Here is a 14,180-nt window from a genome sequence, read left to right as displayed (position 1 = left end):
TAGGAGCACGCAACATCTGAGTGTCTATCTCATTCAAGAAACGGGTCATCCTTGGCCGACCTTTAGACACCCGTCTAAGGAATGGATTACCTACGAATCGAGGTCCATGATAAACAGGTCATGTTGTGGGATTCCCGAGGGGCCTAAACCTAGCCCTATACACTCGTCGAACCTGGTCCATCTTGTAGACATCATGCACATACAGTTGCCAATCCAGCCGTTGGTTTGCACAACAAGCAAACACATGTCGACACGGAACCCGGTCCACTTGGAATTCACCACAGTCACACCGTTGACGACGGAGGTCCACTGCATACTCCACACCACTGGGACACTCACGCACTTCGAATACCTCGTTCTGTCGGTCAAAGCAACTAACTTGGATGTTACCCGCTGCCCGCTGATTCGCATGCAGTTTGGAGGTTACAAGCTCAGAGAACACATGTCCTGCGTTAATTCGAGCCTCGGCCTCTACTCTTTTCCGGGTGAACAACTCATTAAGCCTGTAAAACGTTGCCTTAACAAGTGCCGTGACTGGAAGATTGCGAGCCCCTTTCAGAACCGAGTTGATGCATTCCACTAGATTGGTTGTCATGTGACCCCATCGATATCCCCCATCAAACGCTAACGCATACTGCTCACGCGGAATCCGATCCAACCAGTTGGTATAAGCCTCACCCCGCTCGCGTAAACGCTGATACCGTGTCTCGTACTCGCGAACTGTTCGCGAGTATCCTGTCAAATAAAAAAAGACCCACGTTTAAAAAAAGCTCATCATAATAACTGAGTTCAGGAGTAAATGTAATCATAACTATCATACCGATGTTGACGAATAGTTTCTGCAGATACGGAGCCTTGAATTTCCTGAGAAAGTTGGACTCTATGTGTCTGATACAGAACATGTGGAATGCTCTTGGAGGAGACCAAGCTCCATTACTGCGAGCAATAGCAGCTCTAATGGAATCGTGCCGATCGGAGATAAGGCCGACACCATCACGTGTCACAACATGCTGTCTCAGGTTACTCAGAAAAAAGTGCCAAGCCTCAGATGTCTCTCCCTCAACTATCGCAAATGCAATCGGCACGATGTTGTTGTTGCCATCCTGTGAGACTGCAACCAACAAACAACCCTTGTACTTTCCATACAAATGAGTTCCGTCTACTTGCACTATTGGCTTGCAATGTCTGAATGCTCTAATACAAGGGTAATAACTCCATAAGACTCGGTGTAGTACACGAATATTAGGAACCAAGTCATCTCCCTGATACGCAGGCATCGTTTCAAAATGAACGACTGCGGATGGCTCCTTGTGACACATAGCCTCAAACCATATCGGCAAAGCTTCGTACGAAGCTTCCCACCTACCGAAAATTGACTCCATTGCCTTCTGTTTTGCCAACCATGCTTTGCGATAACTTATGGTGTAGTTAAACTTTGCATGTACTTCCGCAATCACTGATTTCACCCTTATAGACGGGTCAACTTCTACCAATGGCTTTATTGCTTCTGCAACTGTGTTGGAATCCAGCTTCGAATGATCTTGAGAAATGGTGGCCCTAGTACAGGTGTGACTTCCATTGTACCTCCTTATCTCTTAGCAGAACTTTCTGGACATTTTGGTCACCCTGATCAACCAATCACATCCTGCACCATACTGGGTGCATTTAGCATAGAATGTCGTCGGTTCTGACTCATACACCCGATAATCTACACCTCTGCGGATTGTATAATCTTTCATCGCCTTAATTACTGCCTCCCTAGAACTGAACTCTATTCCCACAGTAAATTCGCCATCAGGCATAAGGGGAAGCTCTGCTGCAATCACATCACAAATTTTAGAGTTGTCAGAAGTAATAATCTAATAAACTAATAATCACAGAACGATGTCGTTGGTCCGGCTGAACCGGTCGGTCCGGCTGAACCGGTCGGCCCACTGAACCGGTAGGCCCGGCTGAACCGCCAAGTCCGGCTGACTTACTAAACAGAAGACTAACTTATTACAGGCTATATTTGACCTATTTACCGTTGTCTCTACTGTTTCTCATAAACTTAAACCTCATGCTCAAATCATACTATAACAAATCTTAATTTAAATTGATGGCTCACCTGCATTTACATATTGAGGAAACTCCGGCTCATGCATAGCCTCCAAATCCAACGACCGCATGAAACTCGGCTCCACAAAAGGCTGCTGGTTTGCTAGTGCATTTGCTACATCCGACACATCTGCCACCATAGCCTCGTCAGCTTGATCTTCGTCTACACCCGGATCAACAACCTCGTAGTTACTTTCGAACTCTTCTTCACTATCACTGTTGTAATCTTCCAATTCAATGTCTCGGTCCACTGCAGATTGCTCGAACTCGACATACAGTTCGATGAACGATATTCGCGACCGACTTGCAAGATACACTGAAAACATTTCTTGCATGCTCTCTTCGTCGGTCACGTATTTCGTTTGAAATTGCACGAACCCACCAAAGACAGGTACAGGATATCTGTACAGAACACACGACACTCTGCTAGATATTTGAGAATCTATCTTCTCAGAAATGACACCTTTTAATTCTTCAAATGAAAGTGTGAACGGAATAATAATATCCAACGGATTTTCACACACAAACTTTACTCCTTCTGATGTTTGTAATAAAATTTGGCCATGGTAATACACTTTTAATCTTACTCTATCATCCATGATAATAGAGAAGAGCAGATATACAAACTAAAAGAAGAGATCTGGAGATAAGAAGTTTGAATACTTGTAACACCGGAGAAGAAGAAAATGAAATGAGCTCAGCCTGAGAAGGAACATATATATATATATATATATCACATTCAAATCGGACCATCCGACCGCTTGCATCCTCTTTCGAAATTTTTTGATCAAAAAAATCGGACAGTCCGATTACTAAGAAGCCCGCCCAAAAATTTTGAAACCTAGAAATCACTGGGTCCGATTTGGTGACCTTTTTGAATGAGGCCTAAAATCGGTCGGTCCGATTTCCTTGGGCCAAAAAAGGTAAAATCTCCCCACGCATGAAATCGCTCGGTCCGATTACCATGCACGCGACCTCACCACGCACAAATCGGACGGTCCAATTTGTGCCCCCTGACCCCTGATCGAAATCGGACCGTCCGATTTCAGTCCGTCAACTAACCGCCATCATAACTCTGTTAAACACCTCCCATGTCCATAACCAGACGTTACACCAAACACTGCATCATATGTTAAAAAATCAGCCAAAAGCTATGTTGTAGCTTTCATTTTTATCAATATTTGAATACAAATGTTTGTTTCAATTTTATTTCTAGTACAAGTCCTATGCAATAAACAACTGAAGAGCTAATTCATAATAATCAACACTTGATCAACAAGAAGATGAACAATGCATAACTGTTTTTTTTTTGTAGTCACCAAAAAATAAATAAATAAATAAGCATAACTACAAACTGTCATTAAAAATAAATTGGAACATAAGTCATGAAGTCAGAAGTCTAAACACCAAACTACAATTCAACTTTGCAAAATATTAAACAAGTCTATACCTATAGGCATCAAAACAGAGGTCTACACCCTAGGACAAAACCCTTCTTACATGCCTCAAAAGAAATATAAACTCTCTTGAACAAGGACAGTGAATCAAGCATTGGAGTGCTATCTAAGTGCATTGTTGAACCTGGATTTACAAGCAGTATTTGGTTAAGGTAATCCATCAACTCAACATAATATTTTCTCTCTGATCCTTCAATATTTTTTTTGCCTTTTTCATGGCTCTCCGGATCTTCTTATAATTAATTGTTACATCAAACTCCTTAAACCAAGTTTCGACTTTTGCACAAGTGATTTTCCGTTGGTATCTAATCTTTTCTTTTAGCATCTCAGTAACCCACACCCTATCAGTAGACTTGTTATTATGTCTTCGAACACAGATGTGCTGATCCACAAAAGTCTTCACTTAATAGCTCCTCGGCTCATTTGACCTAAAATAGTATATGTTCCAGGGATAATTCTCATCCCAACAAATTGCCTTACATTTTGTAGGCTCCACCCTGCTGAATTTGATATTTCTTCTCATTTGAATATTATACTTTTTCACGGATCTCTTAAACTTATCCATGGTAGCAAACTCCATCTCAAGCTCCAGATGAACTTGGCCAAAAGGTATTGTTGGATTTTTCTAAAGCCACACATTGTGATCACTATCATAATCATCCTCACAATCGGATGACATTGGACTGTGTAAATCTTCATATTCGTATTAATAATAGTCAGGGTCAGAGTCACTGTCATCATCTGAATCAGAAGAATCAGGCTCCACACGAAGAACAAAGATCTTTGGTGTCTCATTCTTTCCTCCTTGCACAAACCTTTGACCAGTGGGTGCTGGCCTCTTATTTGATGCTCTTCTGTTCTTCTGACTGTTCTCATATTGTTGGGTGGATATTTCATTCTAACCTATTTGTGGAGTTTGACCCATTGCATCGTTAAATCCACTTTCAGATTGTGTTTCGGCTTCAATATGGCTTTCGGTGGGCTTTTGGGATGCATTAGGAGGTGGGACTTCTACTGGACTTTGCTGCTGGGTGGTGTTTTGGTTGGTGTTTGGGAATTCAGGTTGTTGCATTAGTTGGTTTGTAGGAACAAGATTGGAAGATGCTAGCTTTTGGCTTTGATTGTAATTTTGGTTGGTTCTGTTTTTTTATTTCCTTTCTTAACATCTATCTTCTTTTTCGAGGTAGGCTTTCTTTGCATTGCCATCTTACCTCTTCTTCTTGGGATTTCTTGTGGTGTAAGTTGTTCAACGGTATCAAGAATTGGGTTTGACTCATCATCTACAATATCTACCAATTCAATTTTCTCAAGTAAATCAACAGTATAATCCCAATAAATATGGCATATTCTCCCATTTTCAATAGCAAATTCATACATTCGAACTACACCACTGTCGAGCCTAATTAAATGCAAACCATTAGATATTTTATTCTCAACCCAGTAAAAATTCTTAAAAGAAACATACCCCAAATCCTTAAATAACTCCACCATAAAAAATGTATTCAGGGTTTCGACATTCACCCTAGGAATCACAGCAACCACCCTTCCAACATATTTCAGAACTCCATTCATGTTTCTCTCAAATCGTCGCTTGTGATGATACACAAAAGTTATATGATTTGCCATCTGTTTATCGAAAAACTCTCAATCAAACTATAGAATAACCAAATTGATACAAGTAGTTTGTGCACAAATTGATCCATTTTTATATCATAACACATATACATGTGAACACTACTTAGATTAAACAATAAAGAATGAGTTGACAACCTACTTCATTCAATGTAGCAATAAACACATATTCAAGGGAAGGAAGCACTACCTTTAATCACGTCTAATGCTGAACTTTCCTCCTTCACCTACGTCTGTGTGTGGACTTTTACGCTTCTCGCCCTACCACTTTTACCTTCAGAATGTAACGAAAGCAACGAACTACAATGATCGTAATTGTGAAGTGTTCAAAAATTTACTCTCATTGTTTACTCTCTACTAAGGCATGTTTTCATTTAACACTGACTTATGAGAACGAAGAGAACGAAGAGACATAACTTGTAAAACTTTTTCTTTTTTTATTTTAATTTAACAAATTTAATAATGTAATAATTTTATTTTTCATAGTGTCATCCTAAATGGCCACATCACACAATAATGTGTCACCTGGCTTCCACCATCACTGAAAAAATTACTCAGACCATGAAAGGGTAGAAATGACAACAGAATTTTATATTCGTGTGTACAAAACTACAAATGACTCATTAAAAAATTAGGAGTACATCTGTCTATCGTATGAAAATTTGTGTGTATATTTGTCCTTTTTTTCTTTTTTATATTAAAAAAGGCCTAATTATAAAATTAAAACAATGTGAGAACTTAATTAAAAATAAAAAAGTATAAAAATTATAATTAAAAATTTAATAAAATTATAAAAATTAATAAAATAATTAAAAAAATTTTTATAAAAAATAAATAAATTAATTTCATTTTACAGCACTAAAACTAAAAATCATTAAAAGTCGCCTTTATTTTTTTATTTTAACATCATATCTATAAATTAAAAAAAACTAAAATTTATTTTATTTTTATTTTATATATAAAAAACGTTCCATTTATACAAAAATCAGTGCCATATATTTTTTCCGCATTGTACTTCACACATTTATCCAATAATAAAATCAGTTTTTTGAATAACCGAGCTTAATCTATCCTAACCCTCCAATATTTTTATGAACACTAAATATGTATTCTTGTAAATGGATAATTTTTTTTTATATATATAGCATGGTTGTTTATGTATAGTTTAAATTTTATATGGTTATAGTGTAACTACTCTAGTCATTTTAAAAAATATTAAAAAATTAAAGGATAAATTACCATTTTATATTTGTTATCTTTGTCACATAATAAGCCTAATTATTATACGAGTATTTAATAATAAAATAAATTTTGTTACATATTTTATTTGAACTATCATGTTTAAATAATTAAATTCAACATTATATAACTAATTTATTGTATTATTTCCCTCCTTATGAATTATAAAATTTGAAAATTACTTGCATAATTTTAGTCTTTAGAGTATATTTAATGTGTATTCTAAAAGTTTATTTTTACCTAAATTTTAATGAAGTGTTGGATTGATTAAATGTATGATTATTTTATGTATTAATATTGTGCAAAAGGAACCGTTTAATACATCAGAAAAGATAATTTATTATTCAGTTTCTGAAAGAAGTAATTGTTATTATGGTATTATAGTTATATTTTTCAACTTCTAAATTATACTATTATTATTTACGTTTGTATTATTTTTGTAATTATTTGCAAAATGTTTTAGGAAAAAATAATTACATTTTACATAGCAAACTCTTTTAACATATCAAATAAAGTAACTTAAATTTCTTATCAGATGGTTTCTAAAGAAACCTAATCCAAACTTTCTTTCGGCACAACCATTAGATTAGTCCAATTCTACCAACCCTTTATCGTAGCCATCAAGTCAACGAAATTAGATATTAATGGAAAAGTATAGAAAAATAATGTATATAGTAATAAAGTGAATAATGATTTAAAAAATAAGATAAATTTAAAATTAAAAATTAGATTTTTAATTAATTAAATAATTATTATCAAATTTAAAAATTTAAAAACGTTAGGATTAATACTTAAACCATTACGAACAATTATACATTCACAATGTTAGGTAGACAAAAAAAAAATAGTCAGAATTTGTCTTATTTAACATTAATTAATTATCATAACAATTAATGAATGCTAAATAAAATAAGTTATGGCTGTTTTTTGCTGATTTTCTTTGGTTACCAAACATTTTCGTTATACATTTTGCACTCCACACCCTTCAACGGCATCCGTCTCTCTTGCAACCGTCATCTTCGTCGTCACAAAGGTCTTGACACCGCCGCCTCCTCATTACCGCAGCACGTTCTCTTTCAACCCGGATAGTGACGTCGTTTTGCACCTCTCACCAGTGTCGATCTCTTCCACCTCCGCCGACTATTTCTCATTGGATGGCGCCATATCGCGATTGAAATTCACAGTGTCGCGGCAGTATCAATATTTCTTCGACAAGACCATGCTGCACATGCTCCGCTGCTGGATTGGTTCCTTAATCATTGCACTTGATCCAAGACTTCTACATCGTCTCCTACGGCCTCGGAATCTACATGCTCAACCTCCTCATCGGCTTCCTTTTCCCTCAGGTTGATTCCGAAATTCAGGAAGCCACTCTCCCCACCGGGGACTCCGATGAGTTCCGTCCTTTCGTTCGTCACCTCCCTGAGTTCAAGTTCTAGTATTCAATCATGACTAGTTTAGGATGGTAGGTATGTGGATGGTCATTTTAGTAGATATGTGGATGGTCAATTTAATTCCTATGTGGATGGTTATTTGATTGAATTGAATTTAGTTATATATAACTAAAATATGCTAGATATTCAATTCACTAGATATGCGGTTGATCATTTTTATCCTCAAGTGGATGGTTATTTTAACTAGGGGTGAGCGACATCGGTGACTGTGCATGGCAAGCCAAGCAGCAACGGCGAGGATAAGCCCAGCGGCGCCATTTGTTTCCGGTCTGGAAGAGAGCAACGCCGATGAGGATCCTTGTTGACGAACCAGCGGGGGCGAGGAGGATCCTGACGGCGACGATAGAGACTAGTCGGAGACCAAGCGACGACAGTGATGCCAGAGTATTTGAGGGAAAAGCTAGTGTTTTGATAAACTAGAGTATAATTAATGGCTAAAATTTTTTAATTATTGAATGAAATTTTTTTGTTGGGTAATTTGGGGGGAGTATTTTTTTTTTAACTTCATTGGACTAAATTTTCAGCCGATTATTTACGTTGTTCAAATTTTTCATTTTCTACCTAGTGAAGCCGGATATTATATTATCACAAAGAACATTCAATACCATACTTGTGGATACCAAATATAGCAATGCAGTAATTCACATTGCCAGTAATTTGAAATATGATTATCTTTGTATATGGTGATCTTTCATGAAGCTATTTCTTCAATGTTAGCCAATATGCTTTATACAAGTTCTTGCCATATGAAAAATTAAAGATGAAAGCAAAATGAATTTGTCCTTACAGTAATCTCCATTTTTTATATTTTATTCTAATCAGAAAACTTAATATAATTGATAGTTAATTGAGTTCTTTAAGCATGTAGTCAAAAGTTTATCATCCCATATTTGCTGATTTTAGTCCTAGTATCATGGAATGCTAAAGTTACAAAATCTTTACTCTTTTTTCTCATCGCACATACAATCCCATCAACCTTGCAAATTGCATTAATCTATATTTTCCAATCACCTATTTTGTATCTGAAGAAAAAATAAAATCTGTTAGTTTATTATTTTTGATGTAACACTTCCTATTGCTATTGGTTTGTTATAAATAAGTGCAGCATTGTTCAATTTGAACATTCTTCATGTATATATATATATGGTCATGACTCATGAACAATAAATTGATGAAGCAGAAAAATGTCAAGTGATAAGGAATCAAGAATGCAAATAGCAAACAAAAATTACAAGATCATCAAGAACAAACAATACAAGAAGTAAAAGAAAGATTAAACTCATCTTTTCTTTGTTAAAAGAATTTGTTATACTGACTAGTCAGAGAGTCCCTTAGATTCGAGTACAAGCCATAAAGCGAGTACTGCCTCAGATTCTCAACTTCATACCACGAATTAAGCACTCTAAGATGCTTGTCTGTGCCGGAAAACGCCAGCTGAATCCCAAGGCTACAATCCACGGAACCTCCTCGGCCTTTGCAAGACGATGTCCTGATAGCGCAATCTACTTTGTTGAGGCAAACAAAACTGGATTTTCCTCTACATGCAACACATCCATCTCTCTTCCAATACAAATTTTGCAGCCTACCCTTTTGAAACTCCAGCACCTAACTCAAATGAAGAAATCAAGCTATTCAAAATAACAAACCAGAAACTAACCTTATAAGGGTCCATAAATTTTTACAAACTTTGTTATATCTTACCAATGTAAAACTTGTCACAATGAATGTGTTATTTGCAACAAAGGCAGGTGGAGAACGAGCTGCGTATTTCCGTCCTGCGAACGCCACCATGTACCCACCATAGGAATCCTATTTACCATTATGCAGAAGAAAATCATAAACTAGTTCTTATAATGACACAATTGCTATGCTATTTATTCTTTGGGGAAATCATGTTTTCAAACAAGAATAGACATTGACTATTACAAATAAATTGAGTAGAGCCCTTTCCAATATGCAGAGAAAACTAGGGAAAATCTCTAACAAAATACTAGTAGCTATTTAATCAGGAACTCAAGCAAGTTTTTTTCCAGAATAGAAGAAATCTTTACATGTTTCAAAATAATCTGCTAAACTATTATGGATTAGGGGTCATTGTTTTATGTCCTCATGATGCAGTTGAACAAATCAAAACTTTGATCACACTGAAGCCAAAGGTTTAGTTGAGTAACATTGTTTTCCTAATAATTATGAACTTTAAATATGCCTATCTTATCTGTTAAGTCTTTTGAGTACCACATGTACTTTTTTCACCATGAACTTATCAAGTTTAAGAACTGGGATGCAAACAACTTTGCATGAATTCTGCACTTAATAACAGCAATAATAATATGCTTTTTCAAGTTTAACCTTTGATTTTTTTTTTTTTAATTTTAATGTCACAGTGACCCTCGATTAATCCAGTTGTCAGTTTGGCCCTTCATTGGGACTCATTTCTAATAGTTTCTCACTCAAATCCATATTCCTTATCTAGCAAAGTGGCCCAACTTAAATATCTTTTGATCCATCTTTCTTCCATAAATTCAGAGAAGTACAAACACCAATGTTATTTGAAAGTCTAAAAAGTAGGTGTCAATTGGATACTAGAATCAAGAATTTAAGTGTTGACACAGAGATTATACTAAAATCCAAGAGCAATAGAATGAGTATTGACACAAAATACAATGACATAGATTCTTTTTGAAAAAAAAATCAATTAGAAATTAGCAGCTAGAAAACAATTGCTATGGCATCTAGGGAAACCTGCAATAACAACACAGTAATAAGCAACCAATCCCAGTTCCCATCCAATGAAAACGACCATCATAGCATTCTTCAACCCCAATAGGATACATATAAACATAAAAATCCAAAACTTTTCAACACAATGACCAAATGGCATTCATTCTTCAACCCCAATAGTGTACACAGACATATATGTCACCACAAAGTTCAAAACTTTTCACTTTTTGATTTCAATCTTCGCCCCCCCCCCCCCCCCCCCTTTTCTCTTCTTTCGCCACGTTGACCTTTTTCAAGAAAACAAGAAAAAGAAGTAAACTTTGAATAAGAAAAGAGAGAAAGAAAGTAGTAATGTATGTGCTTACAGGGAAGAAGGTAGAGGTATTAATGGTGAGGAGAGAGATCTCATCAACTTTGGGACGAAAGAGTGCAAGCTGGGAGTTAGAAGAAGGCAAAGAGAGTCTTGTGTCACAAGGCGAGAGCTGAAGAGAGAGGTTCTGGTTGAAGAAGAATGAGTTCTTGGAACTGAAAGCAATGCCAAAAGTGAATCCATCAGATCTCTGAATCTTTGTGTCAGAACATGGCTGGTACACCTTGTTGGTGTTGCTGGCAGAAGCAAGAGTAGCAGCTACTATTACCTGTGTCAGCACCACCATTGCCATCAACCACCGTGCCATTGTTCAAGGGTAGGGCAGTTGATGATTGCTGAATGATGATAATGATGATGATGGTAGATGCCAACCTTTGTTTCTCTGAACTTTTTGAATGCACTGGCTAAGGGTGACTTTTTTATTTTTTATTTTTTATTTTTTTATTTTATCTTTTCTTAGCATAAAATCTAATATTTTTTAGAAGAGAATGGAAAATAAATTCATGAGTATTTATATTTTAAATATATTAGTCACTAAAAAAAATATTAATAAAATTTTTTAAAATAGTATATGTAGATACATTATTTTTAAATTAGTTCTTATGCTTAAATTAAAAGGTTTTAATTTAAATCTTTTAAAGATTAATTTATTCGAAATATAAATTTTTAGGAATTATTATTTTGTTCTATTTTTAAAATAAAAATATTATTTGTACATTAAAATTAATCACTAAAATTAACCATTATATATGTATAATTTAACTCATTTTTAATATATATTTTATATTTTAATGTATATTTTATTTTAATAATTAATTTTAATTATTAATTTTAGTATATATTTAATATTATTACATATTTTTATATCAAATATTTTAGTTTGTGGTACTTCTTTGAGTCAAAACCTTTTTTTTCTTTTAATAATATTTTTCTATTTTTAGATCACTTTTATTACTAAATTATTATAATTATAGTCACACTCGTGATTATTATTGTTATATAGAAGAAGAGATTGTCTAGAAAAGATATATTTTTTGAGGAAAATAATCTTGATATAAAAACAGGATGAAATAAAATATTTGAATAAAACATTTTAGATACTAAAAAAAATTAGAATTTAATTATAACATTAGAGATTAAATTAGCTTATGTTTTTTTAACAGTATAAAATTATAGACTTAGACTTGAGCTTTTTTTAAAAAATAACAACTATAAAAAAATTTACTAAAATATTCTTTATAAAAAATATTTTACACATAATTTTTTACCTAAACCAGTTATCAAAACAATCAAACACAATAATAAAATATTAAACTTATATTAGACGAATAATCAAATTTATTTATAATAATATAATAAAATTTTTATAAAATATCAAATATGTATTCTTATATAACGATAATTAATTAGTTACTAGTTTTTTTACATATAACATAATTGATATAAACAAAAATTAATTATTAATATAAAATATATAATAAAATATAAAATATATATTAAAATAAATTAAATTATACATATATATTCATTATAAATACATAGTTATTAATTTGGTAATCGATGTTTAAACATGTATATAACATTACATATCTCTATATATATAGTCTATTTTTATTTTCTTTAAAAAATTAATAAAGTTGATAGACGGTGGGAAGTTGTGGTAACTGTTGTTACATTTTCTTTTTCCATCCTCTTCAATACTATTTTACGATTTTGGATCCCCATCGAAAAGTTGAAAAAACAAAAAAATTGTATCAAATTTTTTTGGGAGCTAGATCTATCGAGTCAATGACTCAATGTTAGGAAAGTAATATGTACCAGCACAACTACCAAGTGTGTTGGTAGTAAAAATGGGTCTCTCGACTCAAATAAATTTCGATTGTAAATTAAGTTGATCTTAAGGAAAATGGATTAATTAAAGAGAGTTGAAACTAGAGACAGACAATGTAAAAAAAAAAAAAGTTAATTAACAATGATTTTGATTTGAACACTAAAATTTATATTTGACTCTTATGCTGAAAGTGAAAAATAGGGGTGGCAAAGCGGGTCGGTTCGTCCCAACCCGCCCCGTTCCGCCTAGGCCTGCCTCATAAACGAGGCGGACCGACTCGCCCCGCCAACTAAAATGAGTTCAAAATGCTAGTCTGTCCCGTTTTTTGGCGGATTGGTGGGTTGGCGGGCTAGCCCGCTTGACTCTTTTATTTTTTGAAAAATAAAATTCATTAAAATTAACCAAAAAATAATAATTAAAAAATAAAATACAAATAAAAAATAGTCAAATTATAATATAATTTTTTTACTATTTTTTTATTTTTAATTTCAATAAAATTGTTCAAAATAATATTTGTCAATAAAATCATCTTTATTTTAAAAAATAAGTCACATAATTTGAGCATATATACGAAATTGTAAAATAAAATAAATAAAGTTAATAACTAAAAGAAGAATAAAAACAAAAAATGAAAAAAAAAGTGATTAAAAATTCTATAATTATTAATTTTATAATAGTAACCACTCTTTTATTTAATAAAATAAATAAATAAAAAGTTTCGGCCCGGCAGACCGGCTCGCCCCGTCCCGCCAAAACCCGCCAATTTAATGGTGCGGGTTTGGCAGGTTTTTTAAATTTGACGGACTCCAAATCTTAGCCTGACCCACATTTTTAAGCGGGTTTAGCGGATCAGTCCGGCGGACTCGACCCGTTTTACCACCCCTAGTGAAAAACATGGTACGAATTTTAAAAAATAAGTTTAAAAAAGAATGTGAGAGAAAAAAAAATAACTGTCGAAGTTTTTTCTATAAATAAAAAAATTAAAATTAATATAGGCATACATTGCAATCTATTCTAAGCTATATTAAAATTTTGCAAAATTTTCAATCACACTGATAAAAAAAATTGTGCATATGAGTGTTGAACGTGTCATCGTTTTTTTTTTTTCGCATTCTCTTCCTTTTGTTTTTGTTTATTTTATGATATCTTTTATTATAATTTCTTTTATCGCTTCATTTCTTCTTTTAATTTATGTTTATTCTTCTATCTAAATATTAAAAAAAAATATAGTATCTCTCACATCTTTTTTCTATATTCTTATATTTTTTATTTGTATTTTATTATTATCTTGTCGTTGTTGTTAATTTTATATTTTAAAAAAATAAAAAATATACAATGCAAAAATAAAAGAAAAAAAACACAAAAAAAAGTTTTTTTCT

The 14,180-nt window shown here is 33.4% G+C and overlaps 2 protein-coding genes across 2 annotated transcripts; both read right to left on the bottom strand.

Annotated features, from left to right (window-relative positions):
- Positions 1 to 118: 118 nt before the first annotated feature.
- On the bottom strand, positions 119 to 2,696 carry LOC130965538 (uncharacterized). The gene is made up of 4 exons (XM_057890297.1): positions 2,108 to 2,696; positions 1,657 to 1,816; positions 821 to 1,557; positions 119 to 735 (listed from the first exon to the last, which is right to left on the bottom strand). The coding sequence occupies exons 1-4, from the start codon at positions 2,694 to 2,696 to the stop codon at positions 119 to 121; spliced, it is 2,103 nt and encodes a 700-aa protein (XP_057746280.1).
- A 6,361-nt stretch (positions 2,697 to 9,057) lies between these two features.
- On the bottom strand, positions 9,058 to 11,325 carry LOC130970356 (uncharacterized). Its single transcript, XM_057896424.1, has 3 exons — positions 10,966 to 11,325; positions 9,581 to 9,688; positions 9,058 to 9,484 (listed from the first exon to the last, which is right to left on the bottom strand). The coding sequence occupies exons 1-3, from the start codon at positions 11,275 to 11,277 to the stop codon at positions 9,173 to 9,175; spliced, it is 732 nt and encodes a 243-aa protein (XP_057752407.1). The 5' UTR covers positions 11,278 to 11,325; the 3' UTR covers positions 9,058 to 9,172.
- Between the last annotated feature and the right edge of the window lie 2,855 nt (positions 11,326 to 14,180).

Source organism: Arachis stenosperma, chromosome 3 (genome assembly GCF_014773155.1).
Source record: "Arachis stenosperma cultivar V10309 chromosome 3, arast.V10309.gnm1.PFL2, whole genome shotgun sequence".
NCBI classification, from domain to species: domain Eukaryota; kingdom Viridiplantae; phylum Streptophyta; class Magnoliopsida; order Fabales; family Fabaceae; genus Arachis; species Arachis stenosperma.
This window is presented reverse-complemented; position numbering and strand designations above follow the sequence as displayed.

Excerpts from the sequence above, each read along its gene's own strand:
- LOC130970356 (XM_057896424.1), bottom strand. The coding sequence starts at position 11,277 with ATGGCACGGTGGTTGATGGCAATGGTGGTGCTGACACAGGTAATAGTA. Across the intron at positions 9,689-10,965 it reads ATACCTCTACCTTCTTCCCT|GATTCCTATGGTGGGTACAT; the intron begins GTAAGCACATAC and ends AATGGTAAATAG. Across the intron at positions 9,485-9,580 it reads TTGTGACAAGTTTTACATTG|GTGCTGGAGTTTCAAAAGGG; the intron begins GTAAGATATAAC and ends CATTTGAGTTAG.
- LOC130965538 (XM_057890297.1), bottom strand. The coding sequence starts at position 2,696 with ATGGATGATAGAGTAAGATTAAAAGTGTATTACCATGGCCAAATTTTA. Across the intron at positions 1,558-1,656 it reads TTCTATGCTAAATGCACCCA|GGCCACCATTTCTCAAGATC; the intron begins GTATGGTGCAGG and ends CACCTGTACTAG. Across the intron at positions 736-820 it reads GAAACTATTCGTCAACATCG|GATACTCGCGAACAGTTCGC; the intron begins GTATGATAGTTA and ends TTTATTTGACAG.